Genomic DNA, 23,118 nt, shown 5'->3' on the forward strand with positions numbered 1-23,118 from the left:
GCCGCAAGGGCCCCTCCCCGCCGGCCGCTGGGTGCCTCCCAGGTGTCTTGCTCACCTTGTCCCCGGCCAGGACCTTGAAGGAGGCGATGACCTGGTCGGCCGTGTCTGTGTCGGTGGTCTCCCTCGACATGAAGTCGATGAAGGCTTGGAAGGTCACGAGGCCGCTGTGGTTGGGGTCAACCACGCTCATGATGCGGTTGAACTCGGCATCGCCCTGCGAGGGGGGTGGGCAGGGGACAGGCGGCCTTTAGCGGGGCAAGGTGGCCGGGCCGGCCCGGTGGCTAGAACCGGGTCAGGAGAGCAGGGCCCGACCCCAGCGCACACGACAGGCGTCGTCAGCCCGCCTCCAAGGGTCTTGGCTCCCCGGCCGACTGCCCCACCTGCCCCAGACCTGGGGCGTGCACCCTCTGCTCCTCCCGTCCCGCGTTTCTGGGAAGTGGGGAGTTGGGGAGTGGATCTAACAGGCCTACTGCTCCTCAGCCCTGGCTCGAAAGTTAGCTCCAGAGGGCGAGGAAGAAAGAAAGAAAGAAAGAGAAAGAGAAGGGGAGAGAGCTGGAGGCCTGACCTCCTCTCTCCGGAGACTTCCAGGAAAGGAGGTGGGAGGCTCAGGGAGTCATCGGAGGGACCCCAACCAGCAGATGCAGCAGAGGAGGAGGAGGGAGGCCAGGCCATGCTGCTCTGGTGGAGGAGTGTCCCCGAGGACGCGGACATTCTGGAGGCGGTGAGGAGGGACGGAGGAGGGGGAGGGACGGAGGAGGGGGAGGAGAAGAGGCACAGCAGCAAGGGCAGGCAGAGGCGGCATACCAGGCTGTATCCCGTGGAGATAAGCAGAGCCCTGAAGTCATCGGAGTCCATGCTGCCCGTCTGCTTCTGCTCGAGGACGCAGGGACAGCAGAGGAGACCGGGCCCAGAGTAGGCAAGAGGGGCCGCCCCGTGTGCACAGCGGGGAAACAGGACAGTGGCAGGGAGCGGGGGAGACAGAGGCGGCCCCGAGAGACCAGGTAAGGGGGAAGGTGTCCGGAGAGACACAGGGCAGGGAGGAGGCAAGAGAGCCCGTGAAATGGCAAACATGATGGCAAGGGGTGGGATGGCCAGAGGGAGGGGAGACAGAGAGAAGGAGAGAGAGAAAGAAAAGAGCAGTTAATGCCACAGTCCGCTGGGGCCCAGGGGGCGCGTACCTGCCGGTCATTCTCCACGTCGTAGCCCAGGCTGATGAGACAGGCCTTGAACTCCTCCGGCCCCAGCGCCCCGCCGTGGTCCTGCCGGCGTCCGAAGGCAGGTGTGCACAAGGGGCGGTGTGGAGACCAGGCCGGCACCAAGGCGGGGAGAGGGGCCCGGGTCACATGCAGAGGGTGGGGGAAGGGGACACACGGGGGAGGGAAACACAGAGTTAGAGGTGACGTGGACAAGGTGATGGCCAGGCTGGGGCAGCTGGAGGGGCGTGGGTGGCCTGGAGGGCAGTCAGAGGCCTCCTCCCGGCTCCTCTGGGCCAGAGCAGGGGTGGGAGCTGAGAGGTGCAGGATTGAGGCTTGAGTACCAGGACTCCTGGGAGGGAAGGGGGGAGCTCTCCTCACCTCCAGGATTTGGTGTGGGAGAAAGGGGATTGCACCCCCTCCTGCTGGGCTCCTGCCTAACGCCCAGAGCACATGCTACCCACAGAAAGCAGGCAGATGACACATCAGGCCCGGCAGGGCCTGGGGCAAACTGGTGCTCAGGGCCCCTCTAAAGGGGCTGCCAAACCAAATCTGACGTTTAAGGACACTGTGTGTATGTGTGGATCAGATTCTTGGGTCAGGTCTCAAATCCCTGGTGTGCTGGGACCTGTCTGTTCAGGGTTGCATCGGCAGGTGGGCGAGGATGCATAGCCCCGGGGGCAGGGCTTGGGACTCCCCTTTCTCTTCCTGAGGGAAGCTGCCCACGCTGTGGGTCGAGGTGATGCACCTCTGCAGCCCCTTCAGTGTCTGGGGCCCTGCCGGCCCCTGTGAGTGGCCTCTGATACTCAGCAACTGTGATGTAAACAAACGGACAGATGCAAAGACGCAGGGGGCAGGGTGGGAGGTGACAGTGGGGAGGGATGACAGCAAGGGGCAGAGGGAGCGGCTCACCTTGTCGAAGTGATTGAAGGACGCCCGGAACTCCTGCATCTGTTCTTGGCTGATGCCTTTGGCATCGCGGGTGAGGATCTGGTTCTCGACCTCGTTGATGGTGCGGGCGATGGTGGTGAGCAGCTGCTCCCAGCCCACGCGGATGTGCTGCGGGAGGAATGAGGGCGTGAGTGTGGGCTGGGCCGGCAGGTGGGGATGCTGGGACCACCGCAGCTGTAGCTGAGGGGGGCCCGGAGCTGGCTTCTCCTTGTGCGGGGGTATGTGTGGCCTGGAGTCAGACTCACCCTAACTTTCTCCCAAATGCCAACCCAGCCCCACACTCTGCCGTGTGGCTCATGTACACAGGGACACAGGCACGGTGCCCGCCTATTGCCTCTGCCAACCAGCGGGGTTCACGTCACACCGATGTATGTCCCAGTGACGGATGCGGCAGACAACCGGGTCCTGATACCTGTGCCAGGATCCACAGGGAAGCTTTGCAGAGACATGTTGGGCAATGTTTAACTAGCTTTCTGGGGAAACAGCCCTTCGCCCCTTTTATTTGGTGGCATCTTCCAATCTGCATGGTCTAAGTGCTGTCACCACGGACCATTTCAAGCTACCAATATGATGGCAACCAGCCCTGATGCTGTAACCTGGCGGCAGCAAGCCGGTGCACGGGATTCCCGCACATGCTGGCTGGATCTGCGTCCTCAAGTGAGGATGAAATGGCTGAGGACACACTGGGGGGCAGGTGCTGCCTGCCCTCCCAGCTCTCCAGGGAGCTTGTCTTGAGATGTGTGTTGTCATGGTGATGGGAGAGTAGTGGCCCGCAGCTCGTGGGAGGGCAGGCGGGGGGGCGCGGCAGGCTTGCCTCCATGGTGTAGTTGGTGTGCTTGTTGTCGAAGATGAGGGCCTCCTGGATGAGCTGGTGCTGCTGCTCCAGCAGGTCCAGGTTCGGCTTGTAGTCCACAATGCTGCGCTCGTACTGCTTCAGGTGGCTCAGCTGGTCCTCCAGAGTCCCATTCATCTCGATGGAGATGCGCCCGATCTCCTGCACAGAGGGTGGTGCTACTGGGGGGCGGGACTGGCAGACCCTCCGCCATGACCAGCCACCAGGAGGCGGTCTGTCGCGGGCCGCCCCAATGCCAGGGCGCCTCCAGCCCGGGGCCTCTGCCCAGGGGTCCCCTCCGGGAAGGCCTGCTGCTTACTGTCCCCTCCAGCCCACCCTCCAGTGTAACAGCAGCCACGATGCGGTTTCTGCACCAACGCTCCACAGGGCTAACCTCGCTGCTCCCCGCTTGACTCCCTGTGAGGCCCAAGACTGGGACAGACCTATTCCACAGAGGTGGAAACTGAGGCCCAAAGAGGGCAACTTATGACATTAAGAGGCAGAGCCAGGATCGGAACCCAGGCCTGGCGACTTCAGAACCCGTGCTCCTGAGCACGAGCACCCCACGCCTCGCTTCCCAGGGTGACCAAGCCGTGCAGGGGGCACTGAGCCCCGCGGCCGACCTGCCCGATCCTCTCTCGGGCTGTCGTGAGTTTCAGTGAGGCCGCTTCGGTCAGTGGGGTGCCTAGTGCACAGTGAGCACACGTAAGTGGTGGCCTGAGCCGCAGTCGGCATGGTTATAAGCCTTCCCGTGGCTGGGTCACGAGGGCAGAGTGGGGGCGCGCTGAGGGTCTGAGCTCGGACCACCTTGGTCACAGCTACACCACAGTGCTTGTGATGCGGCTGGCATAGGGCGGTGCCCAAAAGTGTCTGTTGAGGGAATGAAGTAATGGTCTTCCTCATCCTTTTAGGGGTGAGAAAACTGAGCCACAGAGGTTAAATTGTGCCTGACTCCCGATCGGAAGTCGAGGGGAGAGTCGAGACTCGAACCCATCTCTACCTGACCCCTCAGCATGGCTTCTCTCTGGATGGTGCTGCCATTTCCATGAATATGTTATTGATGCTCCTAATCCCATGAGGCCACGAGAGCTGGGTCCCAGATCCACCAGGCCCCCAAGTCCACCGGCCCCGTGGAGCACTGGGGCCCCCCCACCAGGGGCAAGCAGCCTCCCGTTCAGTGGGGGCTCTTCCTCAACTCTGCCCTGAGACTCTCCTGGGCCCAGCAGGGCTGGGGCGACTTGCCCTCACCTCCATCTTAGTCTGGATCCAGGGCCCCACGATGTTGGCCTGGCTGGCGAACTGGCGGCGGAGGTGCTCGTTGGACTGCTGCTTGCTCTGCTCCTCCAGGAGGGCGTGGTCCCGCTTGGGCACCAGCTGCTGCACCTGGGGAAGGGGACGCGGGCAGGAGCAGTCAGGGGGGCGGCCGCCTCGCCTGGCTGGTCCTGCCCCGGGCCTGCCGGTGGGTGGGTGCCGCCCACCTTCTCCCACTTGGAGTTGATGATCTGGGGGGTGACGGTGGTGTAGGGGTTGCTGCCTGACAGCTTGATGTGGTTGCTCTCGGCGATCCTCTGGGCCTCCTTGTGGATGGCCAGGATGGCCTCCCGTTCCCTGTCGGCGTCCGGCAGTGTCGACTTGAACTGGTCGTGGGCTGAGATCAGGCCCTGGGGGCAGGAAGAGAAGGGATGAGGGCATGGCCCGGCCCGTGGAGGCCCCACGAGCCACGAGAAGGGCGGGAGGGGAAGGGGCGGACCTCGATTTCCTCGATGGTGTGGACGATGAACATGTCCTGGAGGTCCTCCATGGCGCTCTCCATCCAGTTGTTGAAGGGGGCTGCCCGCTTGGCGTACTCCAGGTGCAGCTGGTCAATGGTCTCCAGCTGCTTCTCCGTTTTCTGGTGCGTGTTGGGAGGGACGGGGACAGAGGAGGGAGGTCAGTAGGCTAGCAGGAGGTGTGTATGGTGGAGAGGGGTCCAGGGGCACCAAGGGGTCAGGGGAAGACCCCTGCTCTGAGGGCAACGAGGCACAGACCTCAGTGGGGGGCGTGGCTCCCTCCTCACCTCCAGGGCTTCCCTGCGACTGTGGGTCAGAGAGCCAAGGGCATCCCACTGGTCGCAGATCTTCTGGCAGCGGGTGTTGACGTTGTGGGAGTCGTAGTAATCCAGCTCGCTGTGGGCCGGGCAGAGGGTGGTGAGATCCAGCAGGGGCAGTCAGGGGGTGCTGGACCCACCCGCCCCCAGGTGTCCCAGGCCCTGGTACCAGGGGATATCGACACTTAAGCACATCAGTCATCAATCACCCCTCTGGCCTGGGGCAGGAGGAATTGCGGGGAGAGGATAACAGAGCTTGCTGTCACTGGAAGCTGACGCAGGGCTCCCAGAGTGTGGCCCTCGACCATCCCTGCAGGCTGGTGAAATCTCAGGGGTCGAACCCAGACCCCCAGCAGTGGAAGCACAGAGTCCTAACTATTGGACCACCAGGGAAGTGCCCTGGATAATTTTCCATTTAAAGAAAGTCTAGCAGAACACACTGGTTAGAGAATAAGGCTCCGGAGCCAAGTTCCCTAGGTGTGAATTCCAGCTCTCCGATTTTGAACTTGTGTGACCCTGGGCGAATGAACTCCCTCTGGATCCCTCGGTTTTCTCCTCTCTGAAATGGGGGTGGGGTTATCATGGAGACCAAGTTACTTAGCTCGTGTGAACTGCCGAGAGCAGTCCTTTGCACCCAGTAGGTAAAAGGAGCAACAGTTACTCATTAAAGGTTGTGTATTTACTTTAATGGGTATTAAGGGGAAAATGTACAATTAGCCTACAATCTCACTGTACGCGACTAACGATATATTCCAGAAAAAAGAAGTGAGCTGATTAGGGAATGGGTATTATCATTGCAACGACTGAGGTTGGAAACACTAAGCTGACACCATAGTTCCCAGCCCCTGCCCCTTATTCCCTCTCCAGCCCCAGCATTCCTGCCTCCTGGGGTCCACACTTGGATACTCTTAGCAGCAAGGCTCCTAGGGAGTCAGTGTACAGGTCTGGGGGAACAACTATGGGGAGGAACACGACATGGGAACCAGGACACAGGGATTGTGTCGCCTGCCTGGTGAGCCAGACGGGCAGGCAGGATACAGGGGCCGGGGGAGCAGGCAAGGGCTGGAAGAGGAGCAAGGCTGTGCTTCACACGGGGACCAGGCAGCCCAGGTTCCAGTCCTATCTCACTCCCTAGCTGTGTGACCTTGGGCAGGCCCCTTGGCCTCTCTGTGCCTCAGTTCCCATTCTGTGACACAGGATTGCTGGGGAATTAAATGAGCTGGTACATGTAGAGCACTAAGTGCCCTGAGTTTTTGTCATTACCATTAATCTACGCTCAGCCGGGCTGTCTATCCAGGCTCATCCTGGCCGGCCCTGGGCCCTCAGACTCATCTTCGGGGGAACAGACAGCACCCCAAACAGCCCTCCCTTTCTCCTCCAGGGCTACTGTCCAGAAAGCTGCCTCGGGACCGCCTGTTCCCCGGCTCAGGGTAATGGGTTTCACATGGCTGTTCCCAGTGCCTGAGAAGTGGGCTGGCCTAGGATCTCCTCCAAGTCTGTTTCTCACTGGCTTCCAGGAGCTCGCCTGTCAATGGGGGTGGGGGTGGGGGTGGGGGACCTGCCTATGCCCCACCCCACAACCCCTGAGGGTGGTGGACGTCTGCGTCTGTGACCTCACTCTTCTCGGCCCGGGCTTGCCAGGTACAGGGGCTCGATCTTAGGGGAGCTGCAGGACTTCAAGGGGCGCCCCCAACAGTGCTCAATGGGGACACCGTGTCCCCGGTACTGTGAAGACCCAGTGGTACTTCTGCCTCTGGGTGAGCAAATGGGGAGCCCCCAGAGCAGCTGGGCAGTGTGGCGGGCGTGAGTCAGGAAGGAAGCCAGCCCTGCCCGGTGTGGGGCTCCACCGGGCATCAGCGCTAGGCCCCAGCCTTGCAGGAACAAGGAGAACTTTGGGGATGACTGTGACAGGGTAGGGGGTGTCTGTGGAAACGGCAGTTCCAGCCAAGGATCCTATTTTTGAGCAGACGGCTATTTTGGGAGCCCTGCCGCCCTCCAGGGCCTGTGGATTTTCCATGAAGTAATGGCCTGGGCCTCCCACTCCCTGGGCCCTGCTTGCTGCTGACCGCCGCGCTGGTGGAATAAGGCCCCCTTTCACTGGCTCTGGAGGTTCAGCGTACTAACAGTTTGCACAAGTTTATCTGACTGGGGTGGGAAGGGAGGGCAGAGGACCGACTGCCTGGGGTTCTTACAGTAAGTGTATTCTGAGCAGGAGAGGGAAGGGGCCGGGCAAAACAATGGGCTCTCTGTGCAGCCAGATTCCCTCAGGGAGCGGGGGGGGGGAGCAGTGTGGGCTAGGCCGCCCACCACATCAGGGGGCCAGGGGGTCTCCTTGGTGTGGCAGGCAGAGGAGGGGGAGCCCCAGGGACCCCAACAGCCTGAGGAATCAGGACAAGGGGTCAGAGACCCCCCTTCTGCTGGAGAATCTAGATCCCACTGTTTCTCATCTGGGGTAAAGACAAGGTGGGCAAAAGGCATCATCCTGTAAGGCTCTTCCCTGGCATCTGAAAGGAGGGTGTGAGGGTGAAAAGGGCTGGGGGACCCCATTCCACCACTGCCCCACCGCTGCTCTGGACTGGGTGCTGGAGGGGAAGCAGGTGACAGGGAACCACGAGCCCACACGTACTTGAGCTCCTGGGCGATAGCGGCGATCTGCTCCACGCGGTCCTGGTGTGCGGCCAGGTCGCTCTCGAAGGCCTCGTGCTTGCGGATGAGGGCTTTGATGTCCGACAGGGTGGCCGTCTCATAGTCCCGGTGCTTCAACATCACCTCCTTCCCTGGGGTGGGGCGGAGGGCAGGGGGTGCTTCGTCAACAGCGCCAGAGGGATGTCCAGCCAGAGGGAGGGAGACGGGGTGTGGACCCCACGCCCCGCCTTGCCGAGGATGGTGCCATGAAAGCTAGAAACTTCCAGAGCCCTTTTCCTTGCCCTTTGCAGGAATCTCTATGCCCAACTAGATCCTGGATGGAGCTGGGAGACACTGTGAGGCTGGTGGGCCTGAGACATATCCCAGTTCAAGCTGTGGGTTCTAAACTTAGTATCCTTTATTGGTAGACGTTAAGAATTTGGATTGTGCTACCAGGGCTGGAAATGTGGACACCTACCTGCGGACCGCTGTGATCTGGAGAAGCAGCTGGCGTTGCAGCCGTGCCTCAGCAGTGGGGGGAAGGGGAAGTCTGAGTCCGGACTCTTCCAGGAGCCTGACCCCTGGCACTTGGGCGCCAGGCCCCCTCGGGGTGGGAGTCCTATCACACATCTATTGCTCCACACTATCCTAAGGGCTTTCCATGTGCAGCGAGGCAGGGCCCATTGTCAGGCCCTTTGAAGGAAGGGAGGAACACTGCTATTAGTTCTGGAGCCTGGCTAATTATACACCCCAGGACAGAAGCTCAAGTGAGCCCTGCAAGCACAGTAAGGTACTGCTAAGAACCAAGGGGGAAACGCTGGCCGGGAAAGGTGACCGGGACCCCCAACCCCTAAAGCTACCTCCAGCTACCCCGGAGCGGCAGCTCAGAGACCCCTCAGCTGGCACCAGGAAATCCAACCAACAGCCGCCTGCCTAGAGCAGGAGATGGCAGACAGCTTCTCCCCACCTGTTCTTCCTCTGTAAATGCGGCCAGTGCCAGCCCAAGGTTAAAACCTCAATGAGGGGATGTTGAGAAGGCCGGGCACCAGCCAGTCCCATCTGCATCTCAGCCACCCCGTGGACAGGGCCCGGCACTGGCGGACAGGAGGTGGCAGCCTGGGAGACTGAGTGTACTGGCCCTGCCACTCCAGCCCCGGGGCAGCAGGCTCAACCACAAAGGCAAGCTTGCAATTCCCTTCTCCAAATTGCTTTCTCCCAAGGGTGGGAACCAGAAATAGTAGGTTACCACTTTTCTGCCTCAGCAGAGTTTCAGCAAGGGAGCTGCCAGGGGTGTGCTGGGAAGAATCGGGAGGAGGGGGCCACGGCCACGGCTGCCTGGGATCCAGGCCAAGGGGCAGCCAGGCTGAGGGGGGGATGGGGGCTCAGTTTTGCTTTTCCCCCAGACAATCTAAGACCCCGTGAGAAGCATCCACATGGGTGCTCACTCCTGCAGGCTGTAGGGATGGTGAGGGGACAGAAAGTGATGGTGGCTCAACCCACCCTCTGCCCCCAGCCCCCCACAGGTGAGGAGGCTGCTACAGCCGGCTTCCAGGGGTGTAGAGGGGTCGGGAGGCTGGTCTGTCCTCCTGTTCTGCATAATTGGGTGGTTCAGAGGACAGAGGCTTCAGGCCTTGGGAATGAGAGTGGACAGGCCTGCCTGGGGACTCCGGGCTAATGCAAGGGGCAGGGCCAGATGCCAAAGTGCCTGTGGGGAGGTAGGGGTGGGGCAGGGGCGTGTGGAGTTGGGCCCTGGCTAAAGACTGGGCCACTTCTCCTAAATGTCTTCAGGTGAAGGCCGGCCAAAGTGGTTCCCAGGGAAGGAGTCACACCCACACCCCTCGGCCTCAGGAGACCATCTTCTCAGGGCCTCTTGGAGCCCCAGAAGAGAGGCTGGAGGGCTGATAAGAGGCCCCCAGAAGGGAAATCCACAGGGAGGACACTCGGAGCCTAAGAAAGGATGATGGAGCTACAACACGTGGATAATGACAGGAGACAGCTCAGTCCAAGCGTGGGACACGGGTGTTGTAAAATCCACTTACATGTCCAAGGGCCCTTTGACAAGAAAGATGTCAAAATCTGCAGTTCCCTGGGCAGGGACCTCACCTACCTGGAAACTGCTGAGCATAGCGAAGAGGCTCAAGAGGTGTTTGTTGAATGAATGAATGAATGAATGAATGAAGAACAAAGGAATAAACTAAATGCCAACACCCCCTCCCTCAGGTTTGTGGGGGCAGAGCCCACAGGCGCCATTTCTGTGAGGCAGAGGGAGGTGCCTGCATCCCTGGCCCAGGCTACCTTGTCCTCGGCTCGCCTTCTGGCTTCCCCTCCTCTGCATTCCTTCCCTGGCAGAGGAGGGATCAGGGTATTGCTCTGCATCTGGAAGCTGCCGTTGGAAAGCAGCTGGCCTGAGCTAATGTGAGGAGGGCATTAGCCGGGCTGCGGCTGGGGACACAGGTGACACAGGTCCAGGTCTGCGGATCCTGCAGAGTTGCGTGTCCGCATGCCGGCAAGGGTGGAGCGGGGCAGGCTCCGTATGGGTGCCTCTGGGTGGGTCTCAGCGACTGACCAGGGTTGGGGCTGCCTGCCAAATAGCTGGGTGGGTGGGGCCAGAGGAGCCCCCAGGGGCTCAGTGAGGATCTCATGGGGACCTGGGAGGGTGGGAGGGATGAAAAACCACACTGACCAATGCAAGGAAGTGTGAGACCAGCTGGGCAGAGTGGTGGCAGGAGGGCCAGGGCAGGGAGGGCAGGAGGCAGACAGAAGTGGGAGGGTGGGAGCCCAGTGGAAGGCGCTCGGCTTTCCCAGGCGCTGGCCGTTTCCCGAAAGCTTTTGGGCCCCTGGGATCCAGAATCTCAGCCGTGCTGTGGGTCCCGACCGAGGGCCAGGGACATGATGGAATTCCACATCCCGAGCCAAGGGAACAGGCAGCTGCGAAGCTGCCGAGAAACCGGAATCACCGCTGCCCTTGTGGGAGTGGGCCCTCGGGGGAGGCACCGGGACAGGGCAGAGGTGAGAAAGAGCTCCCACGGCGGGCCACACCGAAGGGTGCGTGGCTGGTGGTCAGTGAGCAGCAGGTGCAAGTCGGGCAGCAGGGCCGGGAGGCGGCTCCCTGGCCCGTTCTAAGGACCGTGCTCAGGACCACAGACCATCCAGCACTGGCTCTTCAGTGTGAAGTCCACTGTCTCAAAGGGTGCTGGGCACGGAAGGCAGGGTGTGAATCCAGGCTGCCAGGGAGGGGAGAGCATACCCCCACGCCCACCCTGGCCCGGAGGGCCGCCATACTCAGGGGAGACGTGGCCGAGGGGCAGGGACAGGGGCCACCTCCCTGTGCAGCTGGCACAGGGTCCAGTGACCCAGGAAGAAGTCCACCTGTAAGTAATCTCTGAGGCCAGGGCAGATTGGGCGGACCTGGCCCCAAACTGTTCCTTGCTGCCTGGAGCTGGATGAATCCAAAGCGGCATTTGTGACATGCATGTTCTCAGGCAGCAGAAAAGGGGGCCTGACAAACAGACGCTATGCTGTGTGTGTGTGTGTGTCTGTGTGTGCGTACACGTGTGTGTCTCTGAGAGACAAGAAAGGAGGGAGGGAGCTGGGAGGGTCATACCGTCGGTCCAGGCCTCGTGGATGGAGGCCTTCTGCCGGAACTTCTCTGCCAGGTGGTCGAGCCGCTCCAACCTGCGGATCTCGTTCAGCAGCCACTCCTCGTAGCCCTTCTCGGCCTGCTCCAGGTGCTGCCAGCCGTTGTTGATGTCCTGTGGGGGCAGGAGAGGGCAGGGCTACCACGGGGAGCTGGGGCACACAGCAGGGCAATGCCTCCCTGAAGGTCGCCTCCCTGAAGGTCACCTCCCTGATGATGACGGGAAGGCAGCAGAAATGGGCCGGGGTCACATCTCTCCCCGGCTTTGCTGTATCTGCGTGCCTGGACAGGGCCCAGCACACAGCAGGTGCAGTCAATACTTTTGGAGTAAATGAATGAGTGAAAATGAACGAATGCCATACGGGGCACTGGGAGTCAGAAGGTGACTGTCCAGTGAATATTGTCCCTCCCCTGAGAAGGGGCCTCAAGCACTGGAGGTCCTGGAGTCACAGCCAAATGAGGGTCCAAATTCAAACAATTCCACACAAACTATGGTGTGGTTTGGGGATGGGTGTAAAAGTCTGGGGAGTGATGGGGGGAGAAGGAACACAGTAAAGTGTCAAGTGCATGCCCCACCGCACTCTGCACTCCGAAAGCTGTGCATTTTAGTTAAGAAAGACCATGCTGGGGAAATAAGCCTGTGAGTGGTGAGCAGCTGCCCCTCAGCTGCTCCCTCACAGGGAACCTGCAGCGCCACACACCTCCTGGGCCCTGGCCCGCCCTCAGCCCCCCGGCTCTCACCGAGACCATCCTGCCCTCGGAGGGCATGAAGGCGGGCCGGTTGCTGAGGCGCAGCTTGGTCTGCAGCGTGTTGAAGTTGATCTCCAGCTGGCACTTCTCCTGCACCTTGGGTGGCTTATGGACGCGCCGGTAGTCGCGGAAGTCCTCCAGCTTCTGCTGCATCTCCTGGATGGTCTTCTGGGGCACGCGGTCCTCCAGCCAGGGGATGGTGCGCCGGATCCACTCCAGGAGCTGTGGGCCCACAAGAAGCTGCGGTGGCCTTTGCAGGGGACCCTCTGAGCACAGATAGGGCCGCCCCCCGCTCATGGGCACAGGGGACCTGGATCTCCAAGGGTCCCATCTTGGGGAATCACCCCTGCTCCCCAGCTCGACTTTTCCATGATTCCCGATGGGAATCCCATGACCAGGAATTCTGGGAACACGTGCCCCCTCTGAACCACGGGGCTGTTCTCTGGCTACTTCCTGCTCCTGCCTTTGCTCTTGGCCTTCCTTCCCTCATCTAAGCGGGGCAGCCTCAATTCAGACGCCCCTCCTGGATGGCCGCCCCCGTTGCAGCCCCATGAGAGCCCGCTGTCACCATCTGCGCCGAGCTTCACACTGAGAGCCTCACTGTGTCCTGGTCACTGACTGTGCCGCCTCAAGGGCAGGGCTGACTGCACGCCTAGCTCACTCTCGGGTGGTCAGTGCCATGCGTGGGCCCTGGGACACAGAAAATTACGAAGTACAACTGAAAAAGAAAGTGACCTGTATGAGCCACTCATGTCTTTGATGGGCTGAGACCAGGGTACAAACAAGCAAACAAACTGGACATTCTAGAACAATCCTAGGAGAGGAAAATCGAGTATTGTCCAGCACAGATAGGCCTGGGGAAGTGGTTCCCAAATGCCAACCTCTGGCAGGATGAGAAAACCAAGGACAAAGGTCTCCGTGTGTGTTGACATCTTGGTGCGTGATGCTAACTGCCCTCTCTTGGGAAGGGCTGGGATGCTAAGATATAACCTTTTAACCTTTCCTAGGTGTTAGACACGATGGTGGTAACAAACGGTAGCTTTTTCTTTTAAAAATATCCTTAACTTGGCAAAATAAAAAGTTCACCACTCTAGGATGGCTGGCAAATACTTTCCCAAATTTTCCTGGTCTGTGAAATCTCGAAGTCTGGGAACCACTGGTCTAGAAGAGCAGTCAAACTACTCCTCTTGGGGAGCGTAGATGTTTTTATTTTTTTTAATGTGGAAATTTTAAAAATAAAGGGGAGAATCTAGGAGAGATGTACTAAACACCCACATTCCCAACTGACGGTCCGGGTTCAGGTTCTGGAGCAGGGCTGCCTGGGTTTGAACCTCCGTCCCACCAAGCCGCATGGTGGTGGGTTTGTGCCTGACCCTCTCTGGGCCTGTTTCCTCACTTGGAAAAGGGGGTAATAGGAGTTCCCTCCTAACAGGGCTGTTGTGGAGATGGTAGATCCTGTTCGTGAAGTGCTTGCACGGGGGCCTGCCATGACAAACTGCTGTCCTGTCACCATATCAGCTCTCGGGTCTCTCTCCATCCTACGCAATCAGTCTCTCCACGGGTGGGGCATGGGAACAAGAATTTTTAAAAAGCTCCCCAGCTGATTCTAATGCAGCCGGGTGTTCAGAAAACTCTGTCCTTGAGTTATCTTCTGTAGAAACCCAAGCTCGAGACCCCAGAAGCCAGCCAGCATAGTGACACAGCAGTCTGACCCCTTAGTCTTGTAAAATCAACCCGAAAGGTCACATACTGGCTTGGTCAAACTCCACAGCCTATATAACCTTACGACCTTTTCTAGAAAGTCTCGTTGCCATCCCTGCTCTCCCCTCTGCAGATGTCCCATGACCTTTGGCAGAGAGTAACAAGAGGTGACCTAATCTTTCAGCGCTGGCGGGGCCACCAGGGCAGGGGGGAGTGACACACTCACGTCGCTGGCCAGCCTCTCATAATCTTCCATCAGGTGTTCATTCTCCTGGTTGACAGCCAGCACCTTGCAAATCCGGTTGGCGGCAGTCTCAGCCTGGGGCAGGGGAGGGGAAAGCACACAGTCAGGGCTGCCTGGGGGCTGCTGACCCTCCCTCCTGACAGGCACGTCCCCTGAAAGCTGGCTCATCCATGGCCCACACAGAAGTCCCCAAAGAGGGAAGGAGAGGAAGCACAGCTTCAGCAAGATGGGGCCGAGTGGCTGTGTCCCGACAGGCCTTTCTGGGGCCCCCAAAGCTTACTGCTGAGGCCCCCGCCAGGGGAGCTGGGCCTGTGGGCTCTCTCGGCTTGGACCGTGGAGGTGCTGAAGGGGACTACGGAGCCGTACGCTCACCCACTGTGGGGGAAACGGACTCACAGGCCCTCCAAGAGGAGGGTTGGGTGAGGCTGGGTAGGGTCCTCCGCTAGGCTAAGGACCCTCCCCTTGGCTGGTAAGGGAGACCGCGGGGAAGGCCGAGCGCCAGAGAGCTGTGGCGGCGGGCGGGGGGGGGGGGGAGGTGCTGGCGCCCCCCAGAGAAGTCTGGTGGTCAGTGCACAGGCAGAGCATGCCCGGCCCCTTCCTAATCCTCCCCTCGAGGAGGCTGCTGAAGGCTCAGAGGGCGGAAGTCACGATCCACAGGGCGGAGGGGAGCCAGGGCTTCGGAGAGTAGGGAGCGGTGCAGACAGTGACTAGTCTCTGCCCAGAACTACAGGACAATGTCCTGCTTTGTCCTGCTGGGGGGAAAATGCAAGGACAGGAGAAGGAGGGTGAGGGATGCCACACAGAGACTAGGTACCTTTCAGGAAGCACAGAAAGGGTCCAAGAAGAAGAGTTGAAACGGCAACAGAACAGGAACAGAAATAGTGAGGAGGGTCTACAGAGTGGTGGGGAAGGAAAACAGAGAGGCTTGGGGATGGCTCCAGACCTGGCTAGCTGCAGGCACTGACGCCCAGCCTCCCACTTCCACACGCTGCTTCTGGGACAGGTGGGGAGGTGAGTGGGGGACCAGCTGAGAGTGGTGTACGCGCACACACACGCACACACGCGCGCGCGCGCACACACACACACACACACACACACGCTGCTTCATGCTGCAGGACACAGGCCAACGGCCACAGGCAGTGCTCCTCAGAGGTGAGGTTCACGAGGGCCTCGGCCAATGAACACCCGGCCCCTAGTGAGTGCAGGAAGCAGAGCCAAGATCGCAGCTTGTGGCGGAGTCGCGGAGGTGAGTCCCTGACCGCAAATCTGGAGAGACAACCGACACCCCAAGCTCAGCTCCACCGCGCTGTGCAGGCCCGCGAAGGTGCGGGCTGCTGGTCACAAGTATTTTGGTTCGCCACTGAATTCCTGGCACCCAGCTCAGGGCTTGGCGTGTTTGAGGTACTCAAGAGTTGATGAATGAATGAGTGAGCAAAGGAACAAGGAGCAAATGCTTTAGTGACTAGAAATAAACTATCAGGTGAGAACGGGCAAACTTGGTGCTAGGGCTAGGGTTGCCCTTGCATTCACCAAACAAAACAAAACCCAGAGAGCACTCTTTTAAGAGACTGGATTGAACCTCTGGGGAAAAGACAGCCACAATAATAAAAGCATTACAAGGATGTCCTGGGAAGTAAACACGGGCCGGGGCAAGCTGGGCTTGTAGCTGGAGAGGCCTGGATCCTGCACGTCCCTTGGTGACGGGCAGCTCCCAATAGGCCGGCCTTTATTTCCTCCCTCACGAGAGGGGCCCAGCTGCCTCAAAGACTCCCAAATGCTCTGACCTGGGCTTTCCTGCCAGTGTCCCCTCCCACAGATGCCTCAAGGCCTCCGGTCCCCCACACCAGAGCTCAGCTCTAAGCATGAGGGGGCAGTTTGGGCAGAGGGAAGACACTCCCTCGAGGGCAGTGTGGTGGGCAGCGAGGCTGGCTTGGGGCCCGTGGAGGGGTGAGGCCAACACAAACGTGCTGTTAGTTGGGGTTTGTGGCGAGGAATCTATCACCGCCCACCCCCACCCAGCCTTCCTGCTAGGGTGAGGGGTCCCCTCCACTCTCCCTGCCTGTGCCCCCCCACAGAACACTCCGAACACGAGCTCCGACCACCTGCTGGGGAGGTGGCACGGGAAGTGGCACGGTGGGCAGAGGCGGGCCACTCTGACTGCCGGGCCGCGGGCGGGGCGCTTAAGGGGCCAGGCACCGTCCTGAGCTCTTCACCCGCATGAGCTCACTTCATCCTCAGGACAGCCCTGAGACGGGCACTAGCCTGCTCCATGCTTTCCACGTGGGAGAACGGAGGTGAAGGGACTTATCCGAGGTCACACTGCTGAGAGGCGGCCCAAGCAGATGGCCCGTAGGAAGGCCCCCACTGGCCTTGAGGCTCTGAAGGAGGCAGCAAAGTCCCCGCCCCGTGACTTCAGTGTCCTCCTCTTGTAAATGGGGATAACGGCACCCACCCCTCCCGGGGGTGGGTGTGCAGGGGACTCTTAGAGCCTGTGCACATGGAGTCCTCGGAGCAGTCCCTTGCATGCAGTAAGTGCTCAATAAATGAGAGCTCATTTCTTCTTGTTCTCCTCCCTGCCCAACTGCCAACTGTGACACAAAATCAAGCTGCTGGGAATACACTGCTGGCCAAGACCAGACACCCAGGAGGCAAGTGGAGGGGACAGAGCCGGCCAGGCCTCCACGTGGGGGCAGCTGGGCACCGTCCTGTGGAAGCAGAGGGCTCCTGACAGGCGCAGCGGGGGACACGTGAGGTCAGCCAGGCTCGGGGAGGGCCGCTCCTGGGAGCAGACACTTCTGACGGCCCTACCTGTGTCCGCAGGGCTGCTGGGGACAGCGGCCTGACGATCTGGGTCAGCAGGAGCAGGCCCAGAGCCTTTCCTGGGGCCTTTGGGAGGGGACAGAGCTGCAGAGAGGGGCAGCAAAGCCAATGCTCCGGGCAGAGGCACAGCCAGCGCAGCAGGCAGGTGGCCGGCACGGATCACGGAAAGGGCGGGGCGGCCGAGCACAGCAGCACAGGCCCAAGCTGCGCTCTGCCATCTAAGGTGACACTGGGATTCAACTGCCTTGTCTGAGAAACCAGGCTGCCACCACCCATCTCACAGAGTGGGCTGTATTCACAGAGAGACTACCTGTGGTGTCTCGACACTGGGCCAGCACCGGCTCAGTGGTGGCAATGGAGGCCCACAGTCACAGGAACCTGCCAGACTGGGTCGGTCCTCAGGCCGCAGCCCGGGCAGGGGGATGTGGGGGTGGAGGGGTGGCAAGGGCGAGTCTCCAGCCACAGCAGTGAGGGTGCTCCCGCCCCAGCTCACCTTTTGAGCCCCCGAGAAAGCGTGGTAGAAGCAGGACACGTAAGTCATGATGGCTTTCTCATCTGGCCTCAGAGTGCCTACAATATCTGTGCAGAGAGAGAGAAAGAAAGAGAGAGAGGCAGGAGAGAGTGAAAGATGCAGGAAGGCCGGCCGAGGCCCGAGGTTCATGCGGGAGGAATAGTGCTTGCTCTGGACTGGAAGCCAGACCCTGGCTCCGGCCTGGGTGGGCATGTCTTGCCGAGGTTTTGTAGAGGGGAAGGGGGAGGGTCCGAATAAGATGGATTCCTTTTCGAACCAGGCCTGAGTTTGTGAAACACTAGCAAGGAAGCCTTGTTTAGGGCTGGAAGGATCAGGTGTTATTTGATCTTCCTGGAAACGTAAGTAAGATCATGTCCGGTGTGACCACCTACCACCTTAGCATAAACCCCTAGCGGTCTCCTGAGTCCCCAGAATAAAACCCAAACTCCGGACCCCAGGCTACAACGGTCCTACATGGCCTGGGCCCGTCACGTTTTCCGACCTCATTTTCCTCCCCTCTCCTACTCTTCTCCAGCCATTCCTTGAAAAAGCCATGCTTATTTACACCTCAGGGCCTTTGCACTTGCTCCCCCCTCTACCTGGAACACTTTTCCTACAGATCTTCACCAGGCAGCTCCTGCTCATCTTGCCTCCCCTGACAGCCCCAGCGAAGCAGCCCCCACGCTTCCCCATCCCACCATCCTGTCCCATGCTCTCGACTGCACTTATCACATGAAATTACTCTATCTGTGGACATGCCTGTTGTCTGCCTTGCCCACTAGAATGTAAGCTCCATGAGAGCAGGGACCATGCCTGACTCAGTCACTGACTGTATCCTAAGTGCCTGGAACAGAGCCTGGCACAGGTCAGGTCCTCGATAGACAGTGTGGGCAAAGACTAAATGGGCGGAGGTGCCAAGGAGTCAGGGGGTGGCTTCCAGTCGGAGAGAGACCGCTGCCGTCTGCAAGAGAAATGAGGTGAGTATGGGAGGCGAGAGGCAGCAGCGGCATTGGGCAGTGGCAGCGAGGTGGGCCTGCCTGGCCCTGCCCGGTACCTTCTGCGCTCCTGAAAAGGCATGGTAGAAGCTGGACACATAGGTCATTATGGCCTTCTCGTCGGGCCGGGCCGTGTTCACGATGTCTGCAAGTGAACAACAAGGGTTAAACTGCCCAAGCAGGGGCGGGTGGGGCTGGGGCGGTCACCCACTGGATCCATAGGCTCCCAAGGCCACAGCCATCCTGGGAGAAGGACCCTCAGAGCTGATTCCACGGCCCTTGGCGACTCCAGTGGGCTTGGCTTGGCCACACCCTTGGCCCCTCCATTCCCCATGGTCACTGGAAAGGCCAAGCCTGTGGGAAATGGATTAAAACGAGGCCACTTCCTCTCTCTGAGAGTGGCCTCAAGGGGCTGCTAGACGGTCAACCCCAAAGGCCACCAGAGGCCAGAGGCATGGGTCCTGGCTGGGGGTGGTACATGGCTGGGAAAAGGAGCAAAGCCGGAAAAGGAAAAAACACTCCACTTTGGTGGGCTCCAGACTCCGAGGCTGTGGCAGGCAGGGAAGGCAGAGGCCTTGGTTATTTGCAGGAGTCAACCCTCCTGGCGACCTCCCTCGCCCCTCCGGAGGGAGGGGTGGGATCAGTCAGGAAGGCAGGGCACCTGGGCCCAGCCCAAGAGGCAGCCCCTGAGAGCTGATCCTCTTCAAGGACCTCTTCCCCACCACCTGCACCCCTGGCTGCTCAGGCTGCTCCTGCTCTGGCTCCCTGGGTGACACCACTGTCCCCAGTTCACGCTGATTCATTCAGGCGTTCTGGCTGGCTCCGCCAGCTCCCTGAGGCTACCGCAAGACATGCCCACAAAACAGGGTGCTGACTGAACAAAAGGGATGTACTTACCCTCTGCATCCAACATCTTGGGGATGTCTAGGTATTTCTCAGCCACTTCAAAGGCATTGTTCAGGTTGGTGACAGGGTCGTCCTGGGGGAGGGAGGTGAGGGAAGGAGGAGAAACTTGGTCAGGGGCAGGATGCACAAGCAGAAGGAACAAGGGCTGGCCCGAAAGGGAGGGATCTTGGGAAGGGCTAGGACTGGAAAGGGTCCTTCAGGCAGTTCTCAGCCACCTGTGCTGCTGCAGGGATCAGTGGGGGGAGGGGCGATACCCGGGTAAAGTCAATTCCTACCCAAAGGAATGCCTCTGGAAATCTTTGTGGGGCAAACTGTGGACCGTTTCTCCAGAGACAATGCAGGCGTGCTCTTTTCTTAGAATTTCCATCCATCCCCAGACCCCAGATTAAGACCCCTGCCCTGAAACCCACACTGTGGTCCAGACCTGAGAGAGCACTGGGTGTGGGGGGTGGGGTAGGGAGGGAATGGAGTGCATCCACGTTCTAACCTCCCTACTCTAACTGCCCCGCTGCTTACAGGATGAAAGGCACTTCACCCTGACCCTCCCTCACATGCCTTCACCTAGGCTTTCCACCTAGAGCCCAATACGATTACTCACTGTGGACTGAACGGGCTAAGTGCAGGCCTGTGCCTCCCCAACCTGGGATGCCCGCTCTCTGGCCCTCAGCTGCCTCCTCCCCAGAGGCCCTGCCCCCACCGGGCCAGCTCAGGTGTGCCTTCCTTCCTCTGGAGCATTTGTCCGGCCCCATCCCCTCTCCACTCCCACGCAGCCTGAGCACATGCACAGGGCCCTGTACGGCTAGTTTGCTCTGGACGCAACTGTCCTGTCTTCCCCGCGAGGCTGGCAGCTCCTAGAGGGCAGAGCCTGGGTCTTACATGCTCTGTACAGGCAAAATACAACAGGACCCCGCACGGGACAGGGCTGCCGGCGGTGATGGTTTAGAATTCTTTACCCCTCCCCAAATGCTTCCAGAATCTAGAGGGTTAAGGAAGGGCGGCTATTAAGCATGGCCGGCCAGGCCCTACAATAACCCCAGGTAGCTGCGATGACCAAGGAGGGAGAAGGGCAGTCCCCAAGGGGAGCAAAGGAGGCGAGATCAGCCACTGAGCCTGGGGTCTGCTGACAGCTGGCACAAGGCCCTCCCAGTCTGCCCATCTGAGCACAGAGTCCAGCTTTGGATGCCAGCAACAGATGGGCTTGGGGGCGGTGGCCCGGAGCCAGGGTCAGACTCAGGGTGTCTGTGGGCCACTGAGGGGAGCAGGAGACACGTACCTTTCTCAGCTTGTCATACTCAATCAGCTCTGGTCTGTGCCGGTGGATCAGGGCATTGAAAGCAAGACCGTCCTTCCAGCTGGGGATGGAAAGGCCAAGGTTATGAGTGGAGCCCCCCCACCGTCATGGGAGGGCTGCAGGCTGTGGGCACCCACAGGAATGATTAACTCCCACTCAGTGAGGTGGTTTAGAGTATGTGCCTGGCACTGTAGGCAGACGGTGTGGCTGGCTGGCCGTGAACCTGGCTGCTGGAGCCAGACCATCTGGGGGAAATCCCAGCCCTTCCACTCGCTGTCAGTGTGACCTTGGGCAAGTCCCATAATCTCCTGCTACCTCAGCTGCCACATCCGTAAAATGGGGATAATACAGTACCTACACTTCATTGGGCTGTTGTGAGGATGAAATGAGTAAATATGTGAGGCTTTGGCCTGACCCGTGCTTTGAGTGCTCGTTACCAGGGTAGCTGTGACCTGCTGAGCGCTGTCCCTGCAAGGCCCCACTGAGCCGGGCAGGCCACTGCAGGCCCTCTGCACCTTAGCTGACCTGACCCGTGGGCTGGCTAAATGCCGGGATGTGGCTTGACACGAGGGGCTCTGTTCAGAGGAAAGTGACAGCCGGTCACAGTCCATACTAGTCACACTGGCTCTTTCATGGGTCAAGGTTAATGACACCTCCTCAGAAAGACACCCCCCCCCCCGCCCCCGACTGTGGTACTCTTCCGGTTACTTTCTATCACCTTATCCTACTTTGTCGTCTTTCTATGACTCCTCTCACTACCTGAAATTACGCTGTTGGTTTCTTCACGCCTTTGTGAACTACTGGTCCCCCTGCTGCGGTGTTACCTTCCAAGCGTGGGGACTTTATTTTGGTGCTGCTGTATTCCCACTCTTGGCATGGAGTAGGCATTCCATAGACATTTAGTGATTGAATAAATAAACGAGTAAGAAATGCACAGGAACTTCCCTGGTGGCACAGTGGTTAAGAATCCGCCTTCCAATGCAGGGGACGCGGGTTCGATCCCTGGTCGGGGAACTAAGATCCCACATGCCTCAGAGCAACTGAGCCCGCAGGCCACAGCTACTGAGCCCACGCTCCACAAGGAAAGATCCCACGTGTGGCAACTAGGACCCAATGCAGCCCGAAAAAAGAAAAAGAAATGCACAGAGGACCAGCCAGCTGGTGGCAGGAAAAGGAAGGAAACACACAGAGGAGCTCAAGGGAGGGACCAAATGCTCTTAATGGCAGAGCACAATGGTCCCCAACGTCCAGTGCCAGGGCTCCAGGAAGCCTGAGGACAGCAGGACCTCTGTGGATCCCATGAAGCCCCGTTCTTCATTCCTGTGTGTGCCCTCTCCCTGGTCCGTCCGCCCGAGGAGAGCACCAGAGGCTCAGAGAGGTGAGGTCACAGAGTCACGCCAGACCTGACCTCGGGGCCGCCCCCAAAGCCTGCAATCCTCACCCCCGGGCCATGCCACGCCACGCTCCCAGATCTCGTGTGGCACTGACCACACTCACCTCATGGACACACTCACTTCCCGCCCTCAACCGAGGAAGAACAGGCTCGTGCAGGCCGAGTCTTGTTCCTCTAGTGGACACAGTACCTTTTCCCCAACACTACATTCACTAGCGACCGTAAGGACGGCAGGTCCCTCTTGACAGGTCAAAACAAAGGAAGAGCTTTGTTGTTGCTTCTGAGTTACCTTGCTTGGGGAAAAAGAAGATTCTAGAGGGCCTGCCAGAGTGCTGGGCCTTAATGCCTTTAGCCTGGGACGGCGAGGTGACTGCTGCCTCCCCCAGGGGATGCAGGGACCTTCCCAGGGGCTCACGGGGGCCAGTGGCAGGGGGAGGGGCCGCTGAGAGCTGGCACCTCACAGACCATGACAACACCACAGGAAAAGAGAGAGGGTGGGAGGACCGCATCTCAGGTCCCAGGAAGCAGAGTGGGAATGATGTGGGCCAGGTGCTTTGGCCGGCGCTCACCTGATGTGGAAGTTCTGCACGTTGACGTTCTTGTACGGGGCCGTCTTTCTCTGGCACCACAGAAGGAGCCCTTCCTTGGCAGAGGTCTCTGCAAAACACATGAGGATGGTGAGCACTGGCCCAAAACTAAACGCTCAGAACCCAGTCCCGGTGGATTGCACTTTCGGCTCAGGCATAAGGGTCGCACAGGACCTGGAGGAGAGGCCCTTGGACGGAGCAGCAGCAGTGCCCCTTCCAGACGTGGGTGGGCACCTGCTGATCCTAACAGCACGCCAGGCCCCGAGGAGCAGTCCCTTGCCTGGGGTCACCCCAGAAGTGGCAGTGACAGGCCAGTGTGAGGGCCTGAACCGGCGCCATGTTTCTGACCCCAAAGCCTGTGCCTTTAGCTGGCAGGACACACTGCCAAACAAGCCCCTGATGCGGGCCTTGGCCTCTTCTGAACGAGCGGCATGAGCGCTGGGCCTGCCCACTCAGGGTCTCTAGATCTGGCCGCAGCTTCGAGGAAGCGGGGAGGGAGGGCCCCAGGAGGTCCGTCCGTTCCCCGTGGACAGCTCTGACTGTCCTCAGCACACTGGGAGTGCTACAAGTGACCAGACAGATGCGCTCCCTGCTGT

The 23,118-nt window shown here is 59.8% G+C and overlaps 1 protein-coding gene across 7 annotated transcripts in view; it reads right to left on the bottom strand.

Moving 5' to 3' along the window:
- The window catches only part of ACTN4 (actinin alpha 4), a 72,729-nt gene that overhangs the window by 1,434 nt on the left and 48,177 nt on the right, over positions 1 to 23,118 (bottom strand). For 2 of the 7 annotated variants that reach the window (XM_089902884.1, XM_022585727.3), the window contains 16 exons: positions 22,505 to 22,592; positions 20,525 to 20,603; positions 19,243 to 19,324; positions 18,405 to 18,490; positions 14,002 to 14,094; positions 12,066 to 12,296; positions 11,292 to 11,439; positions 7,689 to 7,839; positions 5,033 to 5,141; positions 4,727 to 4,867; positions 4,455 to 4,637; positions 4,225 to 4,359; positions 2,959 to 3,138; positions 2,106 to 2,252; positions 1,179 to 1,259; positions 56 to 214 (listed from right to left, as the gene is read on the bottom strand). In XM_089902884.1, coding sequence (XP_089759010.1) covers positions 56 to 214; positions 1,179 to 1,259; positions 2,106 to 2,252; positions 2,959 to 3,138; positions 4,225 to 4,359; positions 4,455 to 4,637; positions 4,727 to 4,867; positions 5,033 to 5,141; positions 7,689 to 7,839; positions 11,292 to 11,439; positions 12,066 to 12,296; positions 14,002 to 14,094; positions 18,405 to 18,490; positions 19,243 to 19,324; positions 20,525 to 20,603; positions 22,505 to 22,592 — 2,093 coding nt within the window. Of the gene's footprint in view, positions 1 to 55; positions 215 to 804; positions 871 to 1,178; positions 1,260 to 2,105; positions 2,253 to 2,958; positions 3,139 to 4,224; positions 4,360 to 4,454; positions 4,638 to 4,726; positions 4,868 to 5,032; positions 5,142 to 7,688; positions 7,840 to 11,291; positions 11,440 to 12,065; positions 12,297 to 14,001; positions 14,095 to 17,332; positions 17,419 to 18,404; positions 18,491 to 19,242; positions 19,325 to 20,524; positions 20,604 to 22,504; positions 22,593 to 23,118 lie in introns of all 7 variants that reach the window. The other 5 variants (XM_089902885.1, XM_022585732.2, XM_022585731.3 and 2 more) reach the window with 5 other exon arrangements.

Source organism: Delphinapterus leucas, chromosome 20, assembly GCF_059928025.1.
Source record: "Delphinapterus leucas isolate spDelLeu-1000000601 "Yukka" chromosome 20, BTC_Dleu_Yukka2, whole genome shotgun sequence".
Classification (NCBI taxonomy): Eukaryota; Metazoa; Chordata; class Mammalia; order Artiodactyla; family Monodontidae; genus Delphinapterus; species Delphinapterus leucas.